At 38.5% G+C, this 23,869-nt stretch overlaps 5 protein-coding genes across 6 annotated transcripts; 1 reads left to right on the top strand and 4 right to left on the bottom strand.

Annotated features, from left to right (window-relative positions):
• Nucleotides 1–664: 664 nt before the first annotated feature.
• LOC125588715 (probable plastid-lipid-associated protein 12, chloroplastic) lies at nt 665–4,120 on the bottom strand. 2 transcript variants are annotated; one of them, XM_048760425.1, is made up of 11 exons: nt 2,604–4,120; nt 2,477–2,530; nt 2,304–2,378; nt 2,096–2,218; nt 1,825–2,016; nt 1,651–1,734; nt 1,485–1,577; nt 1,358–1,411; nt 1,185–1,264; nt 1,000–1,107; nt 665–887 (listed from the first exon to the last, which is right to left on the bottom strand). In XM_048760425.1, exons 1-11 carry the CDS (start codon nt 2,973–2,975, stop codon nt 815–817), a joined length of 1,308 nt encoding a protein of 435 aa, XP_048616382.1. In that variant the 5' UTR covers nt 2,976–4,120; the 3' UTR covers nt 665–814. The 2 variants fall into 2 exon arrangements, with proteins under 2 accessions (XP_048616382.1, XP_048616380.1); XM_048760423.1 differs by having other exon boundaries at nt 1,185–1,279; nt 2,604–2,934.
• Nucleotides 3,342–4,073, bottom strand: LOC106346075. The gene has a single exon (XM_013785317.3). The coding sequence runs from the start codon at nt 4,071–4,073 to the stop codon at nt 3,435–3,437; it is 639 nt and encodes a 212-aa protein (XP_013640771.2). The 3' UTR covers nt 3,342–3,434.
• A 1,325-nt stretch (nt 4,121–5,445) lies between the features above and the next one.
• LOC106346076 lies at nt 5,446–6,577 on the top strand. The gene has a single exon (XM_013785318.3). The coding sequence runs from the start codon at nt 5,615–5,617 to the stop codon at nt 6,461–6,463; it is 849 nt and encodes a 282-aa protein (XP_013640772.2). The 5' UTR covers nt 5,446–5,614; the 3' UTR covers nt 6,464–6,577.
• Nucleotides 6,578–7,085: 508 nt separating this feature from the next.
• LOC106349667 lies at nt 7,086–9,093 on the bottom strand. Its single transcript, XM_048760422.1, has 4 exons — nt 8,961–9,093; nt 8,015–8,380; nt 7,818–7,930; nt 7,086–7,738 (listed from the first exon to the last, which is right to left on the bottom strand). The coding sequence occupies exons 1-4, from the start codon at nt 9,042–9,044 to the stop codon at nt 7,576–7,578; spliced, it is 726 nt and encodes a 241-aa protein (XP_048616379.1). The 5' UTR covers nt 9,045–9,093; the 3' UTR covers nt 7,086–7,575.
• Nucleotides 9,094–14,325: 5,232 nt separating this feature from the next.
• On the bottom strand, nt 14,326–17,618 carry LOC125575443 (lon protease homolog 4, chloroplastic/mitochondrial-like). Its single transcript, XM_048759596.1, has 9 exons — nt 17,390–17,618; nt 17,112–17,283; nt 16,871–16,995; nt 16,657–16,787; nt 16,332–16,436; nt 16,131–16,241; nt 15,793–16,062; nt 15,087–15,716; nt 14,326–14,957 (listed from the first exon to the last, which is right to left on the bottom strand). The coding sequence occupies exons 1-9, from the start codon at nt 17,616–17,618 to the stop codon at nt 14,784–14,786; spliced, it is 1,947 nt and encodes a 648-aa protein (XP_048615553.1). The 3' UTR covers nt 14,326–14,783.
• Between the last annotated feature and the right edge of the window lie 6,251 nt (nt 17,619–23,869).

The following is a 23,869-nucleotide window of genomic DNA, read 5'->3' as shown; positions in this document are numbered from 1 at the left end:
GAACCCGCGGCCCTTATTAGGACCAACGAATTCGCCTCGCGCCACTCGACCACAAGCGCTTGGTTAGCTTCACATTACATGTTTATTGGGAAAGAAGGCACACTACATGAAGCCAGACCATAAGGTCAAAATCTATGGCAAAAATGTTGACATTGGATGTAACAATGGCAACTCCAGACCAAAGTGTATAAATTGTAGACGTCGCATCATATACACCTTGGTATTTAAGAGTGATGAAAATGAAAATTTCTGTGGTCTGTCTTGTTTATTCGACATGGGAACGACCGAATCAGAAGAAAGTGAGCCAGAGATTTTAAGAAGAGGCTGAGGTGGCATAAACACTTGAAGAGGCTGAGGTGGAGTCAGAGTCAAAGTCCGAGTTTGTGTAAATTGACTTGAATTGATCATTAGCTATGCACGTCGATCGCTTGTGTGTAAAAGTGGAGTAGTCTAGATAATATGTTCTCTGATACAGTTAATCTGTAAATCTTTTCCTGTAACATTCTCTGCGATTCGGTGTGGCCCGTATTGTTTAGTATTAACGCCCTCACTGTTTTTTTTCCTGGGTCTTTTAATGCATCAACGCCAATACATGTTATGGGAAGGTGTGTATAATTTGAAGTTGTAATGATAACTTAGAGTACTGCAGTGCGGTTCGGGGTTCTAATAGCAACAAAAACATATTAATATATGTACATATGTAGAAATTTTTGGGGTAGAAGTGTTACCATTGAAGCCAAACTATATGCATATTCATATAGGAGGAGCATTATAACAATTTTTTTTCCTGTAATTTGAAATCCCCTAAACGTAGCTACATTTCTCGGATGTGCACAAAGATAATGTTATCAAAGCCTCGACTTATTCTCATCTTCTCATCTGTGTATCTGCAGAGAACAAAAGTAATCAAACATGTTTGAATTAACAACACATTGTTTTTTTTTAGCAGTTAAATGAATCATAAACTATGTTCTGAAGACAAGAAACAAGAGATCTTACAGAACTTGAAGCTTGATATTGTTTGTCAATTCGATCGGATATCCAAACGGACCACCTATAATTGCTGCATCGTCCATCTTCAACTCATAGGTGCTACCTCCTGATTTCCTGCACATCATGAAACCAATCAAGAACACACACAAAAATGTAGTAAAATGACTTTGTAAAAGACATAGAAAACTTACAAGAATTTGCCTTTCATAGAGAATCTAAATGCTGGTATGATGTTAACTTCAAACTTGATTCTTTCATCCTTCTCAATGATCTGAAAATCAAAATCCTCATACAAAAACAAGCTTAATGCCGGTATGATAATAATACTATACTATATGTAAGACATGTAATGAAGTATGTTTACCTGTCTTCCCATAAGACCATTCGCTGCATTCTCAAGCCAACTATCTGTATACATCTGCAACACAAAACCCGAAAAATCGCTTATCCTTGTTCTATCAACAGGGGGAAAGTGTTATCAAAGTAGTCACCTGTGAACTCCAAATCATTTGCCAGTTTCCCTCTAGAAGTTCATAATCATCTTCCGCGGTATTAGCATTAGAAGCAAGAAACTCATCTATAGCCTGTGGTTACACTATATGAATATGATTCATTGATTCTAATTCAAATGTTTTTGTTAAATGCATTACACATTACCTCTGCTACTCCTTTGTCTTGAGATATGGTAGCTAACAGTTTCTGCCTAGGCACTGTTTCTTTCTGAAGAACAAACGTTGTCCCCTGCGCTAAAGACATGTCATCTTATTACATGACAACACTTAGAAAGCTTTTTAGTCTTGTGTATCAGAATCAAGAAACTCATTTTTTCACCTTGTTTCCTCTTGAGATCCTAAGGTTTCCTGAAGGCGACAAATAAGTAGTATCTAACCAGCCTTTTGCTTCATCACCAAGAAGTCTAAAAGGAACTGGATATGGAACTTTGAATGGAAGGAACTTCAATGCGAATGCTGCTCTATCGAAACGAAACAGAACCCTTTTGGGATCTTTGATGGAAGCAACTGCCTGTTAACGAAACAAAGAAGTTTAAATCCTTTTGAGTCTTAATGATGCAAAGAGTTAAACTGAAGAAGAAGAAGCTCACCTCAACTTTCAGCTCTCCAATGAAGTCAGAGAACTTAACAATGTTTGAAACACGAGGATCGTTTGTTGTCTTCAAGTAGACATCTTGAAACACAGTGAACACATCTACTCCTGTAAATGTTCTCTGCAGAGAAACAGATTCTTCTTTCTTACATTCAAATCATCAAGAAGATAGAATACTAATGATGAACTGTGTGACAGGAACTGACCTGAATTGGAGATGCAGTTCCAGGTCTTGTGGTGAACATTAATTGCCAACGACCTTCAATCAATTCAGATTCAGCCTAAACATTTACAAAAACCACAATGGGAAAATACACAAAACAATCAGAGAAGAGTTGTAACTTGAAGATGAAAGGCTTCACAAAGAAAACATTCATACAGGATTTGGAATGCCCTTTAAACCTTCAAGAACTTTCACAGCAGATTCCACATCCTACACAACAGAAAGAAATGTTTCAAAACCAGACATAAATCAAGAAACATGCAAAAAAGTTTTTAACGCATACATTGAGCTGTTTAGGAGAAGCAGATTTGCCACGGCCTTGAATTCCGATCAAAGCATCAATGAGTTTCATCTCAGCGTCATTGAATGACGACTGTTGTGTTTGGCCTCCAGTGAAGGTAGATGAAGACGAACAAGTTATGCGGAGAGTTCTGGATGAACCTAGTCTCTTGAAGGTTGTGTTAAGAAGATGGTATCTCGGAGAAGGCGAAGAAAGAGAGATAGGTGATGATGGGCATGGGCATAACAGACATGGCAACGACATCTCTACCGTGTAGAAGAATCTAAGAGATGCCATTGTTGATTGTCTTAGTGAAAGCTTTGCCTTTGAATGGTAATAATCTACACTTATAATGTGTGGTGCACAACAAACCATTGAACTGATAACGTAAATATCTTTTGGAAAATGAAATTAGTGGGAAGTATATTTTTCTCAATAAATTAAAAACAAAAACATGATTCTTTGTTATTACAGAACCAAACTAAGTTAAGTTCAGTCAGAACAAGAAGAGTTTAAAATCCAAATGGTCTTAGGAAACAAAAGCATAACTTTTTTTTTTTTTAATTACAGAATAACCAAACTAGTTTAGATCTTAAATATAAACAATTCAAACAGAACAAGAAGAGTTTAAAAACCAAATGGTCTTTAGAGAACAAAAGCATGAATCTTTTTTTATGACAGTACCAAACTAGTTAAGATCTTTTACAGATGAAACTATAAACAATTCATAGACAGATGAAGAAGTTTGAAAACCAAATGGTCTTATAAAACAAAAACATGAATCTTTGTGATTATTACAGAACCAAACAAGTTAAAGATCTTTTCGAAATGGTCTTAAAAAGAATTAGCAACAAGAATAGCTTGTCTACATCTCGCTCTAGCTTGTTCAATCCTCTCACTGAGAGTCTCTTCTTTAACAGAAGCTTTAACCATAGCCAAATCCATCTCCATCAACTTCAAAACCCTGAAAAGCTCAGTAACCATCCTCTCCTCAACTTCACCTTCGTCTCTCAAAACCTCAGCTTCTTCCCTCGCCCTCTCCGCGACTATCTCCCCAGCTTTAGCCAAAAGCTCCTTGGAACCGAACTCTCTCGCCATCAACCCTTCGAACTTCTCCAAGAAGTCCATTATCACGTACCCTTTTGGTTTCTCCAAGTTTATCTCTTTCGTTCTCTTCCAGCCGATCTCGAAGTTCGGTGGCTCTGGCTTCTCGATGCCTCTTTGTTTCCTGTCGCGTATGATCTCGGATCTTCGACGTTTCTCGATGGGGAACTTCTCGGCGCTTGTGGTGTTGATTGAGTCGGGTGAAGGTGTGAGGTCGAGGAACTGCTGATCTTTTGGTTCTGCGTTTGAAGAGCATTTTACTGTTCGACGAGTGTTGTGTGCGTTGAAGGTATAATAGGTTCTTGGAGCTGCGACGTTGAGACTCGTGGGAGATGAGAGAAGTTGAGGAACAAGAAGTGTGGAAGCCATTGAGTTTTAGCGCTTAAACGAGGGAGAGGACTGGAGAAAAGATAAGGCCTTCCTTCAATTGACCAATCGTGTCGTTTATTTATTTTATATAAGTGATGAATTTGATTATATAATGTCATTTTAATATGACAGCTAGTAATAATATATAGCGTATTAAGATAATATTAGATTTTAATCTACTTTTTTAATTTTTAAAATTCAAAGTTATTTACTTTTAATTTTTTTTCTTTCGGATAATTAGTCTTTTTTTTAATAATGACTGTACACGTAAAATTCGAAAATATGTTGACCAATCTGAAGTTGTTTTATATCATTTGTTCCTTAAAATTTTGATTTAAAAGTTTTCCTTGCGTGATTACCACGTTTTCACAAATTTCATACATCACTGTATTAAATTTTGATTTTAATAAAATGTATGTTTGAGATTTTTTGGGTCTTGGATCATACTACCTCCTTTCCCGAAAATAAGATGTTTTAGGTTTTTTTCTTGTTCCACAAAGATAGATTTTCTATATTGTGAAGGTACTTTTTTTATACTTTTGAGAAACATTAATTGAGAATATTTGAATTGATTAAATTTCATTGGTTGAAAGTTATTGGAAAATGTATAATAAAGTAAAAAATAAATTAAATTATAAACATTTATTAAATTCTTAATAAGCGTGCATACCGTAGAAAATCTTACTTTTCAAGAATAGAGAGAGTATATTTTATATAAAGAAAATTTGGCAGACAGTAGTACTAGGTAGTAGGGACATGTATTTTATCCTACCTAGGGACATATATTTTATCCTATATCTGAATCTGTATCTGAACCCGATCCAAAAAACCCGAACTAAAATCTGAACCGAATTAATAAAATACCTAAACATGTATTGAATTAGTAGAGATTGGACATCTGAATCCGAACGGGTAATAACCGAACTCGAATGAATATCCGAAGATAACTGGATATATGATTACTTGACCCTATATTTCTAGTTTACTTCTCTAATGTTATTCAAAATATTTATACTAAATATGGTTCAAAATCAGATAATATACGTATAATTATGAACAAAATCATTTGCTACTCACTTAAAATACATATCAAGCTCTTGTTCTTTACATTAACAAAAGTTGCATCTAAAATTTTAAAATAACAACTAAACTAGTTTCTCTCTAATTTTAAAATTTTATCTCGAAACTTATTAATAGTTTAATCTATTAAATTAGAAAATCAGTTAAAAGTATATATATTTTAAATACATAAAAACTTAAAAAAATAAAGAATTTAGTTTTTTCCTTCAAAATCAAAATATCCAAACCCGACCTAAAATAACAGAACCCAAATTTAAAATATTTGAACCCGACCTGAAATATAAAAATATCCAAAGAGATTTTATACCTTTATACCGAAATATCCGAAAATCAGATTATCTAAACCAATATGTTACATATGTAAAACTGACTAACATATAAAATAACTGTGTGGATATATATATATATAAGATTCAAGAAAAAAAAAGCGCAAATTATTGGGGAGACAACACAACACAACAATGAGTTTCTCGGTGGTCTTGTTCCAGAAACCCTACCCTGCAACACCAACCTTACCCATCACTACCACCTTCACAATCTCATCATCCTCATCATCTTTCAGACCAAGAAGAAGACTACCTTCTTCAACCAATCGCATCTTCCCTGTAAACCAACCAAAACCCATAACCAAAAATGGCCAAACCGAAACCCTAGCCGCCAGAGACACAATCATAGACTTCGGCAAGCACAAGGGCAAAATGCTCGGCTCTCTGCCCTCCTCTTACCTCAAATGGGTCTCCAAGAATCTACGCGCAGGAGACACCGAGTACTGGGCGAAGCTCGCAGACCAAGTGCTCGAGGACGATGTTTATAAAGACAGAATTGAGTGGGAGTTTGCAGAGAAAATCCTCCACGGAAGTGACGAGAGTTTAAAGAAGAGCAGAGAAGAAGAGGTAAGCTCTGTTTCGATGTTGTTGGAGATTAGCGAGAGGTTTGGTTGGGACAATGAGGATAAGATTGGTTGGAGCAGAGTCAACTTCGAGCTTCTGGGGACGAGCAAGGGTGGTCGGATTCCTAGGTTGGGAGAGGATAGAGGAGATATGGTGAGAAGGAGAGAGGTCAAGAAGAAGAAGGGAGAGGAGGAAGATGGTAGTGGGTGGAGGAGGAGAGAGAGGCGTGAGAGGATGAGGCAGAGTCTTGGGAGAGAGAAGGAGAATGATGATGGCAAAACGGTGAATAGGAGTGATCAGAAGGGTGTTCTGGGAAGGTTAGGAGAAGTAGAGAAGCAGATTGAGCCGAAGATTTATAGTCCTTTTCCAGGACGTGAGAGTTTGTTGAAGAAAGTTATGAACAAGAGAAGGTCTCAATGACACATAAAGAGTATGTTGTGTTAGTATTAGTAAAGGCAGTTCCTTTGTGTATCTGAAAGATCAAAACTTTACTTATTCATCTCAAGTTCAAGTAACTTCCTAATCATTTTCATACTCCTCAGCATCCAAGAATCATACATAATCCACATTCTGCAAAACCATGGTTCTTCCCAAAGCTTACAACTTTTTTGCACAATGAGTTATATATTATAAGAACCAAGATTTTTAGTGCATTCTTCTTTTCATTTACATGATAATCATAAATCATATATTATAGCTTCTATCTATATGCTAAAAGTAAGAACCCGAAAAAATTAAAACTAAAATAAAGTTGAGAAAAAGACAAAAATAGTACTAAATCAAGTTTTTGTTCCCAAACTAGCACTCAAAGTCAAAAGTCACAAAAATAGCACTTAATGTTTTATCAAAAGTCACAAACTTAAGGTTTAGAGTTAAAGGGTGGGGTTTAGGATTTAGGATTTAGGGTTTAGGGTTTAGAGTTTAGGGTTTAGGGTTTAGAGTTTAGAGTTTCGGGTTTAGGGTTTAGGGTTTAGAGTTTAGGGTTTAGGGTTTAGGGTTTAGGGTTTAAAGTTGAGAAATGAGGTTTTGGGGATAAGATTTCAAATTTTGAAAAATAAAAAAATTAAAATTTTCAAAGGATAAACTTAGAAATGTGCTATTTTGGTCATTTTAGTTTTTGAGTGCTATTTTTGTGATATAAACTTTGAAAGGTGCTATTTTGGAGATTTGCCCAATAAAGTTTTGTCAATATCGTTTCAATAACTCTTAGTTGGCCATCATCTTTTTTTTTTTTTAATAATTTGAAAAGCCAAAAAATATCATAGTTTCTATGAATTGTCCATGCAATCATTAAAATCAAAGGTTGACCATGTATTATATTTACACAACAAGTAACCGTGTTGTGAATATGCACTTTCTGCATTACAAGACCCCAAGAGGAGGTATATATACAACAAGTAAAAAAGACCTAAAGAGGACAAATCTATAAATGGAAACAGAAGAAGAAGCTATAACTTTAGTAAGTAGTGGGTTCTATACATTTGCCGTTGAAATCATCTCTCCCATGTCAATATCAGGAGTACACTCAGTCATTAGTTGTTGCTGTCCTCGTGGTTACCATGGCAAATGTCGAAGTAAAGATGATCCGAAGTTGGGAAGTGGACTTTGACCAGTTCTGACCAAAACCTATCGCCTGACACAAGCTTCTCCATATTCGCTTGCAGAACTCCAGGAGCAAAATGAAGTGTATGCATCCTGACATTGTAACATAATAAAATAAGATCATGTATAGAGTTGGAATCATTTTTAAATGGTACTAAGAAAGAAAAAAAACCTGCTACGAGAAGCAGAGTGATTAAATGTGAAATCTTGATCCAACTTTTGCCACTGAGTGTGTTTTAGTGCCTGTGGATTAGTCTCTATGAAGAACGTTGGAGGTTTTCTCAGCTGTTGAGAAACAAACATCATAATCATTACAAGGCTATCTATCAAGAGTCTTCTTTGACCAAATGTGTGTATATAAGTAAGTACCTCGACACTAAGGATTCCGGTTTGATCATGTGGATGGTACCATGGTTTAAGAGACAAGACATCACACCATTGCATCTCAATCTTCCTACTCCTCCTTCTCGTTGTTTCTGTTGTTACGTCGTCTTCGAGACACTCCCACATGATCTTCTTATATGCAAAATAGATTTTACCCTTGAGATCTTGCTCGTAGACTGCGTCGCGGGTCCATTCACCAATTGTGATCTTCGAGATTGGGAAACTCATAGGTTTTGTCTTTCCAGGGGGAGTTGAGTTGGAGTCATGACGTTGTTGTTGTTGGAGTGATTCAATCTGCTTGAGAAACTCTGGAGTGACTGTTAGAGCCAAGTTTAAAGGTGGGTACTCTACCTGAAAAAAAAAAAAAAAAAACAACCCATTGAAATTAATAATAAAATTTCCAAAATAAAAAATTAAATAAAAGACGAATATGTAATCGTTTAAAGAGTACAATTACTAACAAAATCCGAGAAGGATAACGATTAAAAAATGACTTGAAAACCCTAATCAAGATCAAGAAAATGTTTATTACTATATCACAAGAAAAACAGAGGATGAAACAGCTGAGAGAAAAGGATTTAGCAGAGTAGATTAACGATATCTGAGAGATAAACCATAACAGATAACTTGAAAACCCTGATGATCAAGATCATGAAAATGCTTATTACTATATCATAAGAAAACAGCAAAAAGGATGAAGCAAAGTTCAGAAAAAACAGAGTACAATGGTGGAGAAGAGAGAAAAGATTGAGCAGAGTAGATATAAGATTATAATTAGTAACCATGTCTGAGGGATAAACCATAACAAAATAACTTGAAAACCCTGAACAAGATCAAGAAAATGCGTATTACTGTATCACAAGAAAACAACAGAAACAGAGGATGTAGCAAAGTTCAGAAAAACAGAGTACAATGGCGGAGAAGAGAGTACCTCTTCATCAACAGATCCAGTTATCTTGTTCGGTGATGATCCGCCATTGTTGGAAGCTTCAAGTTCTTCTTGGGATCTCTCCATCGAATGTCAAAGCTCCTCTCTCTCGCTCTGTAATCAAATGTGTTTGTTGCGTAGTTTAGATTTTGCCTCGCTTCATGATTATATATATCACGTGTTTTTAAGGCCCGTTAAAGTCGGGTCCACCCGGTTTTGACTACCGGGTCGAAAACTTTTTATCCGCTCCCTAATTAATAATTAAGATAAAAAAAATAATCAGGTCTATCTTTTTCTACGAGTTTACATTAAATTTTGTATCAGTCTGAACTTTTAACCTAGGACGTATTTGTATTTTATTTAAATTTTCTACAAAATTTATATCGAAAATGTTGCGCCCGTCTTTTAATTAACAAATAAGACATATTATTCACATTATCCTCAACCGTTAAGAATATTTTCTAAGGATTAAATCCAAAAATCTTACAAAACAATACGAAAACGAATAGAAATCGTTTAAGAAAAAATTATCGAGTCTAAAAAATATTTATAAAGAAAATTCCACAACCAAAAGGTGAAACAAATGAGTTTGATTTATCCACTAGGAAAAAGTTGTTGACTGCATGGTCCGCAACATATTGATATCGGAGAGGGTCTTGGAGCATGTTTATCCGGGATTTTTAGTGAGGTTTTTAGTGTGTGGGTCCCTATAAAACCCTTAAGGATCGATTACAAAAACTACTAATTAAAAACCGATTTTATTGAGTTTCTTACACTGTTCGCGGACCCCAATGACTTGTGGCGGTCCGCGATTGATTTGCTTTTTAATTTTTTTTTTAGACATTGGTAAGCATTGTTTTAAAAGAGTGATGATGGCATTCCTGCTCCGAGAAGCACTCAACCACCAATCCCCATTAACAATAGCTTCTGACACTGTCGCATCCTTATGCATACCTGAGACCGCCGGTCCTCGCTCACCAGTTAGATGAATCAAAGGGCCTAACTTCGTCCAATTATCGAACCAAAAACTCTCTGTGAGACCCGACCCAATTTCGCACACAACAAACGGCCTAGCAACTGACCTTAGTTTGCACAGCTTCTTCCATATCCAATTGTCTCTCCTGCGAGGTTCTAGCTCCCAAAAATTGCTGGACCCAATCATATGTCTCCTCATCCACAAGACCCAAAGAGATCCCCCAGCCGCAAAAAGCAACCAAATCAACTTCAGAGCTAGCACTTTATTCCACTCCGCTAATCTCCTTAATCCCAAACCTCCTTCAGCATTTGGAGTGCAAACTGTTTCCCATTTAATCTTAGCACCTTTCGCCGACTGAGGTGCTCCTCTCCAAAGGAAGGCATTACACATTCGCTCAAGAATCATGATGCACTCGTTAGGCAAAATGAAGATCGAAGTCCAGAACGAAATTGTTGAGTATATAACAGCTTGGATAAGCTGAAATCTCCCCGCAAAGGATAGATGTTTCACCGTCCATGAATTGAATCTCACTTCAATCTTGTCTAGCAATGGTTTGAAATCCGACTTCCTCATCTTCTTAGCAGAGAGAGGAACGCCAAGATATCTAACTGGGAGCGAACCTTGCTTAATTCCCAAAGACTCCGCCATTTCCAAGCAAAGAGAGTGACTACCACCATCGATCATCAGCTCTGTCTTCTCCCTGTTCACAGCGAGTCCTGATATCTGCTTAAACTCCTCCAAAATCTCCAAAATTCCCCTCAAAGACTCTTCAGTCCCATCAAAAAAACCCAACACATCATCCGCAAAGCTCAGATGCGTGATAAGAGGCTCTTCACAGGAAGGATGGGATCTGAAACGATTGTTCCTAGCTCCTTCGTCTAGCATTTTTGATAGCACGTCCATAACAAGGACGAAGAGAAGAGAGGATATATGATCTCCTTGTCTAAGCCTTTTTTTCCCTTTGAAATACCCGTGAAGTTCACCATTGATTACTATGCTGAAGGATGCAGTAGTGACACACTCTCTGATCCAATTTATCAACACCTCCGGTAAACCAATGGCATTGAGTAGCCTAAGAAGGAACTCCCAGTTAAGATTATCATATGCCTTTGCAAGATCAATCTTCAAGCATCCTCGAGATACCCTCCCCTCCACATGAAAGTCTGTAACTAACTCTGAGGCTAGCAGCACATTCTCGCACAGCAATCTCCCTTGAAGAAACCCCACTTGATTCCTTTGTACTACTTCATCAATAAACAGCTTGATCTTCCTCTTTAGAAGCCTTGCGATCACCTTATACAATGTGGAGCACAAAGAGATTAGTCTGAAAAGACTGACTCTATCTGCTCCTACAATCTTCGGAATCAAAGCTATCGCAGTGACATTAAACTTCTGCAGCATTCTACCTCCCACAAAGAACTCCTTCACCGCAGCCAAAACATCATTACCAACAACTGACTAGGCCTCCCAATAGAATTCTGCTGGGAAACCATCAGGCCCCGGGGCCTTGCTCTTTGGCATAGCAAACAACGTTGACCTGATCTCCTCTTCACTTGGCACGGCACCCAGCTCCTCAAATAACGAAACAGGGCAACGATATGTCATCAGATTTTGTATTTCGATCACTGAAGGAGGCGTCGTTGAGATTGACACTGATCCAAGAAGATGATGGAAGTAGGAAACGACCATATCTTTGATCTGAGCTTTATTAGTCACCTTAGCACCAAACTCATCATAAAGATATCTGATGGCGTTCCTTGCTTGATGCGCTAGAACTGATTTGAAGAAGAACTTTGTATTAGCATCCCCCTCCTTCAACCATCTGATTCTTGACTTGGTTCGATAAAAAATCTGCAACGCCTCGTTCAGATACTGCTATCTCTTACGAGCCACAAATTCTCTTCTAAAGATCGCCTCTGATGGAGAATCCAACATCTCACTCTGAATCTCCTATAGTTCCTCCATGGCGAGTTTAGTTTTCTGCTGAATATCAGCAAACCCAATCCTATTTATCCTCCTACAAGCCTTCTTAACTTCTTTCAATCTCTGTGCCAGTGAAAACAATTCCGATCCAACAGCTATCTCCTCTTGCCAAGCAGCTAGTATTAACTCCAAGAACTGCGGATGGGTTGAGAGGAAGGAGAAATACTTGAAGCTAACCTTTCTAACTTCAGACACCGTATTCAAATCAACTACACACGGTGAGTGATCAGATTCTCCTGGGGCGTCAAACTGAGCAGCAACATCTGGAAAAGTTTCCCTCCATACTTCATTACCTAAAGCTCTATCAAGCTTACGAATTATTGGATCCTCTGGTCTGTTATTTGTCCAGGTGTAGAAGGTTCCTCTAGTTTCAAGGTCCTCCAACTCACACTGCACCAGAATATCACGAAAATCCTCCATTCCTCTAATTGGTAGCTCGTATGGCAGAATGGAGAAATGCTCATCAGCGTTCAAAATCTGGTTGAAATCTCCAAGGATGATAAACGGCTTATATCTCACCAAATGATGATTCGAGATACCTACTAGCTCCTCCCATAACCTACCCCTTTGCCCTTCTGTGTTATGCGCGTAGGCAAAACCCACAGTTAGGGAGACTTGAGAAGCTGGGTCGAATACTCCACAAACCAACATCTGTTCTGACTTTTTGAAGACCACCACGGACAGTGACTGATCCCAAACAATCAAAATTCTCCCTCCATCAGTCTCTGAATAATTGCTATCAAAGCTCCAACCTTGAAGCAACCGTGACATCAATGAAGCTGAATTCTCTTCTCTCACTCGAGTCTCCACAAACGCACCAACTGACCAACCCAAACTATTCAAAAAACTCCTTACTTTATTTTGACGACTGCTATTACCTAAACCCCTAACGTTCCAAGCAAAAATCTTCATATGTACAGATTTGAAGACCGAATGGCGGTTAGAGGTGAAGCTTCTTTCTCGAGGTTGATCCCCAGGTCCGAAGCGAAAAACCATGCTTAGGAGGTTGTTTCTTAAACGTAGAATTCCACATCTCTTGTCTGATAGCTTTGCGAATCGCTTTAGGATGCTTAAACCAAAGCCTTTCATCTTCTTCATGGTCAGCATCAGGAGGAGTTTCCGGTTCAATCTCTCCTTCTTCTCCTACTTCTGAACTTCCTTTAGTGATCACCACATTCCTTTCCTTCGGGGAAGCTAGTCCAGAGAGCTCTCCTAACTGAACTGCTAGCCCAGAATCAAAGGAAGACTCCCCTTTTCCTTCCAACTTATCATCCAGTTGCTGATGAACTAAATGTTCTTCAACCTCCTGAACACTTGGACCAGGGTTCACCCCCTCAGACTCACTCCGAGCACGGGAAAGTGACCTCCCTCCTCTCTTATGTTTCTTTTTCTTAGTTTTCTTTGTCGACGGTCCACTCTGTTCAGAAATGACTTGTTCACTCTCCTGAACAGCTTTACCACTCTCTTGAACAGTTTCTTCTGGTGACGGCTTCAGACTGATCTTAGTCGACGTTGAAACCATTCTATCTTGAGGAACACTTCCCTCCGATTCCTTTTTCCTCTTGGTGATCGGTTTTAGGCACCTATTTATCAGATGTCCATATTTCTCACAGTTTAGACGTTTAGGTGGGAGACTAGGGTATTCAACTTTAATCCGAATCGCATTGCCTTGAACATCTCTCACTTCGACCAGCTTGGGAGGATCCATCTCCAGAGTTATCTCTATCTTAACCTTGGTAAGGATCGAGACGATACTTCTCTGTGTGCAGAGGTTCACCAATAGCACTTGACACCACACTGATTCCATCGAGGAAATATAGCTGTGGTGGCACATTCTTTAGAACTGGCCAAGTCGGTGCAGAGCTGAGTTCATGGTCTTGAAGATTTCCTTCTGCAGACCAAGGGTAGACTAAGAAAGCGCAATGATCAACTTGCCAATAGCCAACTTGTAGTACCCATTCCCTGGTTTGGATCGAAGGAATGAAAATGAGGCAGCTTGTTGGCGACGTTGTACGAACAGTAATGTTTCTGAACTTCCCCCAAACTGGATTCAGATCTGCGATGATTTTTTCTGGGTGAGGCCTACGACCGTGAAAATGCGCCACTATGTGGTCTTTCCGCATTTCGGAAGCCTGGAGCAGTACCTCTGGCGGGGCTTGTACCACTGGAGTTCCATCTTCGAGGTAAGTCGGATTCGATATCTTTCTGAGATTTCTGAGAGACGCTTTAAACCTTTCGGCATACGTGGGAGCTGAAGAGGCGGAATCGCTGCCGGAGTAGAGGGGATCTGGAGTTTGGCCTCGATTTGAGACTTAATCGCCTTCACTTCCTTCTCCGAGACTGCAAAAGGAGTACGCGAGGACACCATATCAGCGAAGGAGACCATTTTTTGTAAGAAGGGGGGGGGGGAGGGAGAAGCTTCTCGTCCTTAGGCGTGAGGCCTGTTGACGGCGGCGACGAGGGGAACCCTAATCGCACAACATATCGCAAGAGAGAGAAAAACCAGCTATGTTCCTCTGCCTTGGTCCTTATTATCCAAGGTTGATGCTTAACGTTTCTGAATTTCTTATATCGAAAGGAGTCTGATTTATCAACAACAACATTTCATGATTAGAGTTTAATTTGATTACTATACTCAAAGTACAACCACATATATAAATTGCACTAGCTCATATGGAGAAAAAGAATTTGATAGAACGGAAAGAGCTTTGACTCTTTTATAGTTCATCCCCGTTTTATGAAATATAATGCATAATAATGGTAAAAAAAATTCAAGAAAGTTATAATATCAGCCTATAGAAATACATACCAATGGTATATAGTAAAAACAACAACAGAGGAAGATCCCAAGTGAAAGTGATATTCTTCTAATGGTCATAGCCAAAGGCTAGCTCGAAGATCTGCTCATATTCATCGACAAAATGAACATCGAGCCCTTCTTTAACGCTTTCCTCAAGACCCTCAAAATCTCTCCGGTTAGCCTCTGGGAATATTATCACCTTCACTTGACTCTGCCTTGCAGCCATAGTCTTCTCCTTAAGCTGAGAAATATAGATGTTTAGTGTATTAAAATTCAATTAAAGAAACTGGTAGCTAAAAAAACCAAGTAATTTTAGTCAGGCTCCAGTGACAAAAAAAAAGTAATTCTAGTGTGTTGGTTGTTTACTTACGCCGCCAATTGGAAGAATCCTACCGGTCAGGGTGACTTCACCGGTCATTGCAAGATCCTTCCTCACAGGCTTCTTCATGGCAAGTGACAGCAAAGATGTGATCATTGTGCAGCCTGCGCTTGGACCGTCTTTTGGCGTGGCTCCTTCAGGAACATGTAAATGAAGCTTGGAGTTTGCAAAGAAGAGGTTCTTGGGATCTTTATCAAACATTATTCTTCTGGCAACTGTGTGAGCTATCTCTGCGCTTTCTTTCATCACTCTCCCAAGGTGACCCGTTATGTGAAGACCACCTTTGCCTTCTTCTACAAAGGTTGTCTCAATGTACAACGTTGAGCCGCCCATGGATGTCCACGCTAGACCCATTACCACGCCGACTGGCGTCTGCTCATACAGCTTCCCTCGTTCGAAAACCGGTTTGCCTAGATAATCTGCAAGGTTTGATTCATCAATAGTAAACTTTTCAGCTACCGCTCTGCTCTTCTCCATCATTGGACCCCCACCAAGTGCGTATTCTAATTCCTTTAATCGTAAATATTCATGTAGCATCTCAATGGATCCTTCACCAGAGGACATAAAATCGTCCAAAACCGCTTTGGCGGATGCTTGTTGGCGTACAAGTTTAAGAGCAATCTGTTAATAAACCAGTATAACTTCAGATTGCTTGGCACCCAAGTTAAGAAGTTTGTACTATATTTAGTGACCTTACCTTACGAAAAATCTTTTCAATATGCTTCTGGAGATTTCGAACTCCTGCTTCTCTGCAGTAGTTTTCTATCAAGGAAAGAAGAGCCGCCTCGCTCACATCAACTTGTTCAGGCTTCATGCCACATTTTCTTTGTACAGTTTTCACCAAATAGTCTCTAGCAATATGCATTTTCTCATCGGCAGTGTACCCTGCGAGTTCTATAACCTCCATCCTGTCTAGTAGAGGACCTGGAAGCCTATCTATATTGTTTGCTGTGCATACAAACAAAACCTACAACCAAAATTTTTGATTAGAATGAAAGTTCAAAAACAAAAAGGTGAATAAGAAAAAGAGAGTACCTTTGATAAGTCGATAGGAACATCAAGAAAGTGATCTAGAAAATGTGCATTTTGCTCTGGGTCAAGAAGCTCCAACAACGCACCCTCTGGATCTCTACGACTCTTTCCAAGCTGCCAGTGAACCAAGTGACAATCGTTGCAAATAATCTCTAAAGACCAATTCAATTCAAAAACACTAACAACTCATCCTAGCTTAATTACCTTATCAATCTCATCGAGCAGAACAAGAGGATTCTCTGTTCCAACTTTCTTTAGACATTGCACCATCTTTCCGGGCGTGGCAGCAATGTATACTCTACGGTCCCCCTATAAGTGAACACATTTTAGATGATGACTTAAGTTATAAAATATGTCACTTCTCTAGTGTTTTTTTTTTGTTGGAGAAAAGACTCATATCGAAAACTTAAGAAAAGACAAGTAATTATATAAGTGAATTGGCCCAAATTTCTTATATATTATTTAGTCAGAAGTTTGCTATGTGGTATATCTTTCTCCAGCTATTTTTGTCATGCAGTAGTATGTATACCTTGATCTCGGAACTATCAGATACTCCTCCAACAGCTAGCCGAAAGAACTTGCGGCCAAGAGCACGTGCGACAGAACGAGCAATACTAGTTTTTCCTACCCCAGGAGGGCCAGAGAGACAAATGATCTTCCCTTTTTGACACACACAAAAAGAAAACAGTTCAGTTTCACAATTTATATAAAGAGAGAATGAACCAGAAAGACAAAGACACTACCCTCTGGATTGCCTGTAAGATTTCCAACAGCAATAAACTCTAGTATTCTTTCTTTTACAACACGTAATCCGTAGTGATCCTCGTCAAGAATCTTTTCTGCCCGTAGGACATCAAAGTTCTCATCACTGCAAAGAGAGAGTGTTATATAAAGAGCTTCTGGTTGATTGAGTTTCTCACAAAAATTTTTAATATTTAAATTATAATAACCATTGACAATTTAACACTTATAAAAATAGCAAACCTGCATTTTCCCCAAGGCAACGCAGTCAACCAATCAAGGTAGCTATAGATACTACTGGTGCTACCAAGACCGTATTCTTTCCTATCAAGGTTCGCAAGCTCTTCTTCTATGACTTCTAGGACATGTTTCGGAATTTTCTCTTTAATAGGTTCAATCCTTTTCCTAAACGTGTCTGCAGAAAAAGAACATAATTTATAAGCTTCAATCACTTTACACTCATCGATGCACAACTCTCGGAACTCAAACTATAGAAAATACTCCTATAGTAGCAGACTAACCAGAAAGTCTGGTTTTTGTGACGTTTTCAGCAGGACCAGTCGCTGAACACGACACGGTAGGCTTTGAATTTGTTTGTGTCAAGAAGAAAGCTCGAGGAGCCAATTCATGGGAACTCCGGTTCCATCGGGTTTGCTGACTCCTTGCCTTGAGGAGTAAACTCCTATTAGCCGGGATAAACCCGACCCTAATAGTCATAGGCATGTGGTGGGAAGTGAAGGGCTTCAACATTAGGATAGGGAGAGAGAGAGAGAGAGAGAGAGAGAGAGAGAAAGAAATTTCAAAAAATTTAGGGTTATGCTTTGCCTTACCCTAAATTTAGGAGAAAGAAACAGTAAAGAATGCAAGAAGAAAAGTGGTGTCACAGACAAAAAGTCCTTTCGTAAACCCTTCCTAAAAATGGAAATAAAATAAAAAAGACAATTAGAAAAGCTTTGAAAAAAAAAGAAAATCATTGATACAAAATTATTTTCCATTTATATATTTTTTTCTTGCTAAGTTTTCCATTTATATCTGTCATTCTAAAAAACAACTTGAGAGGACCGATTAAAAAAAGTAAGGAAACAATATCACAGAAGAAAGTGAAATATAGTTAGATATTTTATCTTGTTGGTCCAAACATAAAAAAAAATCCACAACCATAAGGTGAATGAAATTAGTTTGATTTATCAACTAGGATAATTGATATCGAAGAGGGCCTTATGTCTTTCAAACTCCACTGCAGTAGCTATGAGAAGCGAGTGAATCATTTTGTCAATAAGGTTATATCGAAGGAGTCTGATTTATCAACAAAAACATTTCATGATTAGAGTTTTGATTACTATGCTCAAAGTACAACCACATATAAAAATCACACTAGCTAATATGGAGGAAAAAAATTGATAGTGCGGAAAGAGCTTTGGCTCTTTTATAGTTCATCCTGTTGTATGAAATATATACATAATAATGATAAGAAAAAAAATCAAGAAAAGTTATAAGATCAGCCTATAGAAATAACATACCAATTATAGTATACTATAACGTTGAGCCGCCCATGGATGTCCAAGATAGACCCATTACCACGCCGACTGGCGTCTGCTCATACTACTTCTCTCCTTCGAAAACCGGTTTGCCTAAGATAATCTGCAAGGTTTGACTCATCAATAGTAAACTTTTCAGCTACCGCGCTGCTCTTCTCGCTCATTGGACCCCCACCAAGTGCGTATTCTAATTCTTTTAATCGTAAATATTCATGTAGCATCTCAATGGATCCTTCACCAGAGGACTCTAAATCGGCCATAGCCGCTTTCTCGGATGCTCGTTGGCGTACAAGTTTAAGAGCAATCTGTTAGTAAACCAAAATAATTTCAGATTGCTTGGCCCCAAAGTTAAAAAAGCTTGTATATAGTGTAATTTTAGATTGCTTGGCATCCAAGTTAAGAAGTTTGTACTATATTTAGTGACCTTACCTTACGAAAAATCTTTTCAATCTGCTTCTGGAGATTTCGAACTCCTGCTTCTCTGCAGTAGTTTTTTATCAAGGAAAGAAGAGCCGCCTCGCTAACATCAACTTGTTCAGGCTTCATACCACATTTTCTTTGTACAGTTTTCACCAAATAGTCTCTAGCAATATGCATTTTCTCATCGGCAGTGTACCCTGCGAGTTCTATAACCTCCATTCTGTCTAGTAGAGGACCTGGAAGCCTATCTATATTGTTTGCTGTGCATACAAACAAAACCTACAACCAAAAATATTGATTAGAATGAAAGTCCAAAAAAGGTGAATAAGAAAAAGAGAGTACTTTTTTTTTTTTGAAAACACCAAGAAAGAAATCTAGAAAATGTGCAACAACAACGCACCCTCTGGATCAAGAAAGAAAAGAAAAAGAGAGTACCTTTGATAAGTCGATAGGAACATCAAGAAAGAAATCTAGAAAATGTGCATTTTGCTCTGGATCCAGAAGCTCCAACAACGCACCCTCTGGATCTCTACTACTCTTTCCAAGCTGCGAGTGAAGCAAGTGACAATTGTTGTAAATAATCTCTAAAGACAATCCAATTCAAAGACACTAACTCCTCCCAGCTTAACTACCTTATCAATCTCATCGAGCAGAACAATAGGATTCTCTGTTCCCACTTCCTTTAGACATTGCACCATCTTTCCAGGAGCGGCACCGATGTATACTCTACGGTCCCCCTATAACAGGTGAACACATTGTAGATGACATGTTATAAAAATATTGCAGTTCTCTTTTTGTTGGAAAAAGACCGCACGTCGGAAACTTAAGAAAATAATTAATTAATCTATAAATAGATCGGTTCAAATCCCTTACATTTTTTTTTCTTTTAAAATGTTTTACATATTATTTAATCAGAAGTTTACGATGCAGAGTTATTTTCTCCAACAGTTTTGTCATCCAGTAGTATACCTTAATCTGGGAACTATCAGATAGTCCTCCAACAGCGAGCCGAAAGAACTTGCGGTCCAGGGCACGCGCAACAGAACGAGCAATGCTAGTTTTTCCTACCCCAGGAGGGCCAGAGAGACAATGATCTTCCCTGTTTCACAAAAAAAAAGAGACTTAAGAGTTCAGTTTCACAATATATATAAATAGAGAGTGAACGAGAAAGGCAAAGAGACGACCTTCTGGATTTCCCGTAAGTTCTCCCACAGCAATAAACTCTAGTATTCTTTCTTTTACATCACGTAATCCGTAGTGATCCTCGTCAAGAATCTTTTCTGCCCTTAGGATATCAAAATTATCATTACTGCAAAATAAATAATTTCAAGTGTTATATAACTCTCCTAAAAAAATCATAAACATATGAAACAAAATGGCAAACCTGCATTCTCCCCAAGGCAACGCTGTCAACCAATCAAGGTAGGTAAAGATATCATCGGTGCTTCGGCTATCTTTCCCCCCCTGTCAAGTTTTTCAAACTTCTCTTCCATGACTTTTACTACATGTTTTGGAATTTTCTCCATAATAAGTTTTTTTTCAACCCTTTCCCTAAACTTGTCTGCAGAAAATAAGAGACTTTATAATCTTCACTCGCTTAATAGAAATATGCCGGCCCTGAGATTTTAGCAATTTAGTAAATGTTTCATATTTTTTTAACAGGAGGTTTATTTCTATGCAATTTTCCTCAAAATATTTGGGGACATAAACAAATGTTTCATTGGACTTTGCCTAGGATCAGTCCTGTTATTGAAAATAATCCTATAGTAGTAGACGACTAACCAGAAGGTCGAGTTTTTTCTACGTATGTAGCAAAACCAGACTCCTCCTGCATTGAGAAACTTATAAGTCATACAAAACATCACACACTTAACATAAATGTAAATTGTGTGGCGAGCTGAAAACCTTTTTGTCTTCAACAGTCTTTAGTGTGGATTCCTAAATACGAATGAAAGGAGGTGAGTATTCATTCTATATAAAAAATATTGGTTACAAGAAAATCTTTTTTAATTTTTGCTAAAATTTGACGGTTACAAGAAAATCTTGACGAGCTAAAAACCTTTTTGTCTTCAACATTTTTTGATGTGGGTTCCTGCCAATGAAAAGAGATGATGATTCATCCTACATAAAAAACATATCATGTATAAAAATATCTAGTAGCATGAGTCACCGGGAAAATGGAGGCATGAGACACTCGAATTTTGTTAATTTCCACTTGTTTTTTAACCAAGTCCAGACGCTTATGAACCTGGATTGAAAGAAACCAATATGAGAAGCTTACTGAAAATGGAATGCATACTAAATTCTACTTTTTTTCTAACCAATTGCAGAGTCAAGTCCAGACGCTTATGTACCTGAAACCAATATGAGAAGAGAAGCTTACTAAAAATGGAATGTCGTAGAGTTTCGAGTTAACTTCAGCATAAAGAAAGGTAATAGGTAAAACAACTTACATCCAATTCTTCAAGAACCTCCTGAATTTTATGATTGTTAGTGCCAGAGATCCCGGCGCCAAAATCGGCTAAGTTTTTATAATTGAAGTCATTAGCCTCAAATATCCCAGCTCCAGAACCGGTTAACTTTTGATAAAAGACGTCAATAAACTTTCTTCTTTTTTGTAGTATAGACTTGGCCAACTTTTGATAGCTGGAGTCACCTATATTCTATAGAATTCAAAGGAAATCAGCCAAGATACTGGATACGATCCCACATTACCACTGTGTACTTGCAGCTAGTTTATCGAGTGAAATATTCCGACATATTGTTGGGGAAAATATGGACACACGACACGAGTGCAGCGGAATGTGATCGATCGTGTTTCCTCTGACCTTGTGAAAACCTATGAGGAAAATACTTCGACGATAGCAGGATATAGTATAAGCAGAAACTAAATGAGACAAACACTTTTTACGTGGAAAACCTCCTCGATGTGAGAAAGAAAAACCACGGGACCATAGTCCACTCAACAATCCACTATATAAATGTATGTGAGTACAACCACGTCCTCCCTATTCAACACCCTGAACAGAACAGAGACTCAAGCTACAAAGAGCTATCTCCAACACAAGAACAACAACAACAAGAGAGCAACACAAAGCTTCAAAACCAGCAGCAACCAAACGACCTCAGATCACAAGGATTCCTGCAACCAGAGACTAATCCTACCGTACAAATCTAAGATAAACCAGTCAAAAACACCTCTGTCAAATTTCAGCTCAATCAGAGAAGATCTCACCGTCAGATTTACCAAACACTCAAGACAGCACTGCCGAAGAACTGTGACGACCAGCTTCACTAAAACCCAGACAACAGAAGATCCAACTGTTGAAATCCAAATCCCTTCGGTGAAACTTTAACCCACTGACTGAAGAAGCTTCCCAAAAAATATCAGTCCGATCAGGATCCGTTTGACCCTCCAAATCTGCCTTGACAAACCCAGACGAAATTCTGCCTCCTTCCCTCTTTTCTCTCTTTTGTCTTTTTGATTCTTGTAAGTCTCTCCAAAAAATTAGGTCAAGAGACTATATATATGTGTCTCACTAACCCTTAATCTCATGGACTAATACCAATGGCCCAACTTCCAAGTTTGGTTATCATCAACCAAACCCAATGGGTTTCCTCCATCTAGAAGGAACCCAACAAACTCCCCTTCCGACTAGGTGGAGGAAACAACCATTCCGGCTATCCCTCGGCATACTTCAAGCTTCCTCCTCGGCAAAGACTTTGTCATCATATCAGCTTCATTATCATCCGTATGAACTTTCTCAAGTTCTACTTCCTTAGAAGCAACCACATCTTGTATCCAATGATACCTCCTCTTAATGTGTTTTGACTTCGAATGAAATGTAGAGTTCTTCCCGAGACAGATGGTGCTTTGACTATCACAAAGCAACACATACTTTTCTTGCTTGAAACCAATCTCTTCACAGAAGTTCTTCATCCACAACAACTCTTTACAAGCTTCAGTTGCAGCAATGAACTCTGCCTCAGTGGTAGATTGTGCAAGACACTTTTGCAGCCTTAACTGCCATGCCACAGCTCCACCCGCAAATGTTACCAAGTAACCCGAAGTAGACTTGCTAGAATCAACATCTCCAGACATGTCAGAATCAGTGAAACTAACCAGCAAAGGTTTCTTACCCCCAAATGTAATCTTCAGATCAGAAGTCCCTCTGAGATATCTCAAAATCCACTTCACAGCATTCCAATGTTCTCTTTCTGGACTGGAGATAAACCTGCTGACAACTCCAATGGCGTAAGCTAAATCCGGTCTTGTACAGACCATGGCATACATCAAACTACCCACTGCAGAAGCATATGGAACCTTCTCCATATCTTCATTCTCTGCATATGTCTTCGGACTTTGTTGACTGCTCAGTCTTAAGTGTGGAGCAAGAGGAGTACTCAACACTTTGGACTTGTCCATGTGAAACCGCTTAAGTACTTTTTCAATGTACTTCTCTTGAGATAAGTGAATCAGCTTCTCACCTCTATCTCGAACAATTCTCATACCAAGAATCTGTTTCGCTGGACCCATATCTTTCATGGCAAAGGACTCACTGAGCTGCTCTTTCAACTCCTTAATTATGTCCATGTTCCTGCCCACAATCAACATATCATCGACATACAGCAACAAGATGATAAAATCATCCTCACCAAACACCTTCACAAATACACAATGGTCTGAATCAATTTCTGCATAACCATGCTCCCCCATAACAGACTTGAACTTCATGTACCACTACCTTGGTGCTTGCTTCAATCCATAAAGGCTTTTCTTCAAGCGGCAAACCAAATTTTCTTTGCCCTTTTTTCACATAGCCTTCCGGTTGTTCCATGTAGATCTCTTCCTCCAAATCACCATGGAGAAAAGCAGTTTTCACATCCATTTGCTCAACCTCTAGATCAAGGATCGCTGCCAATCCAAACACAACCCGAATGGATGACATCTTCACAACAGGAGAAAAGATTTCATCATAATCAATTCCCTTCTTTTGGCTGTAGCCTTTCACAACCAATCTAGCCTTGTGTCGAGGTGGCAAA

This window comes from Brassica napus, chromosome C6 (assembly GCF_020379485.1).
Source record: "Brassica napus cultivar Da-Ae chromosome C6, Da-Ae, whole genome shotgun sequence".
Taxonomy (NCBI): Eukaryota; Viridiplantae; Streptophyta; class Magnoliopsida; order Brassicales; family Brassicaceae; genus Brassica; species Brassica napus.
This window is presented reverse-complemented; position numbering and strand designations above follow the sequence as displayed.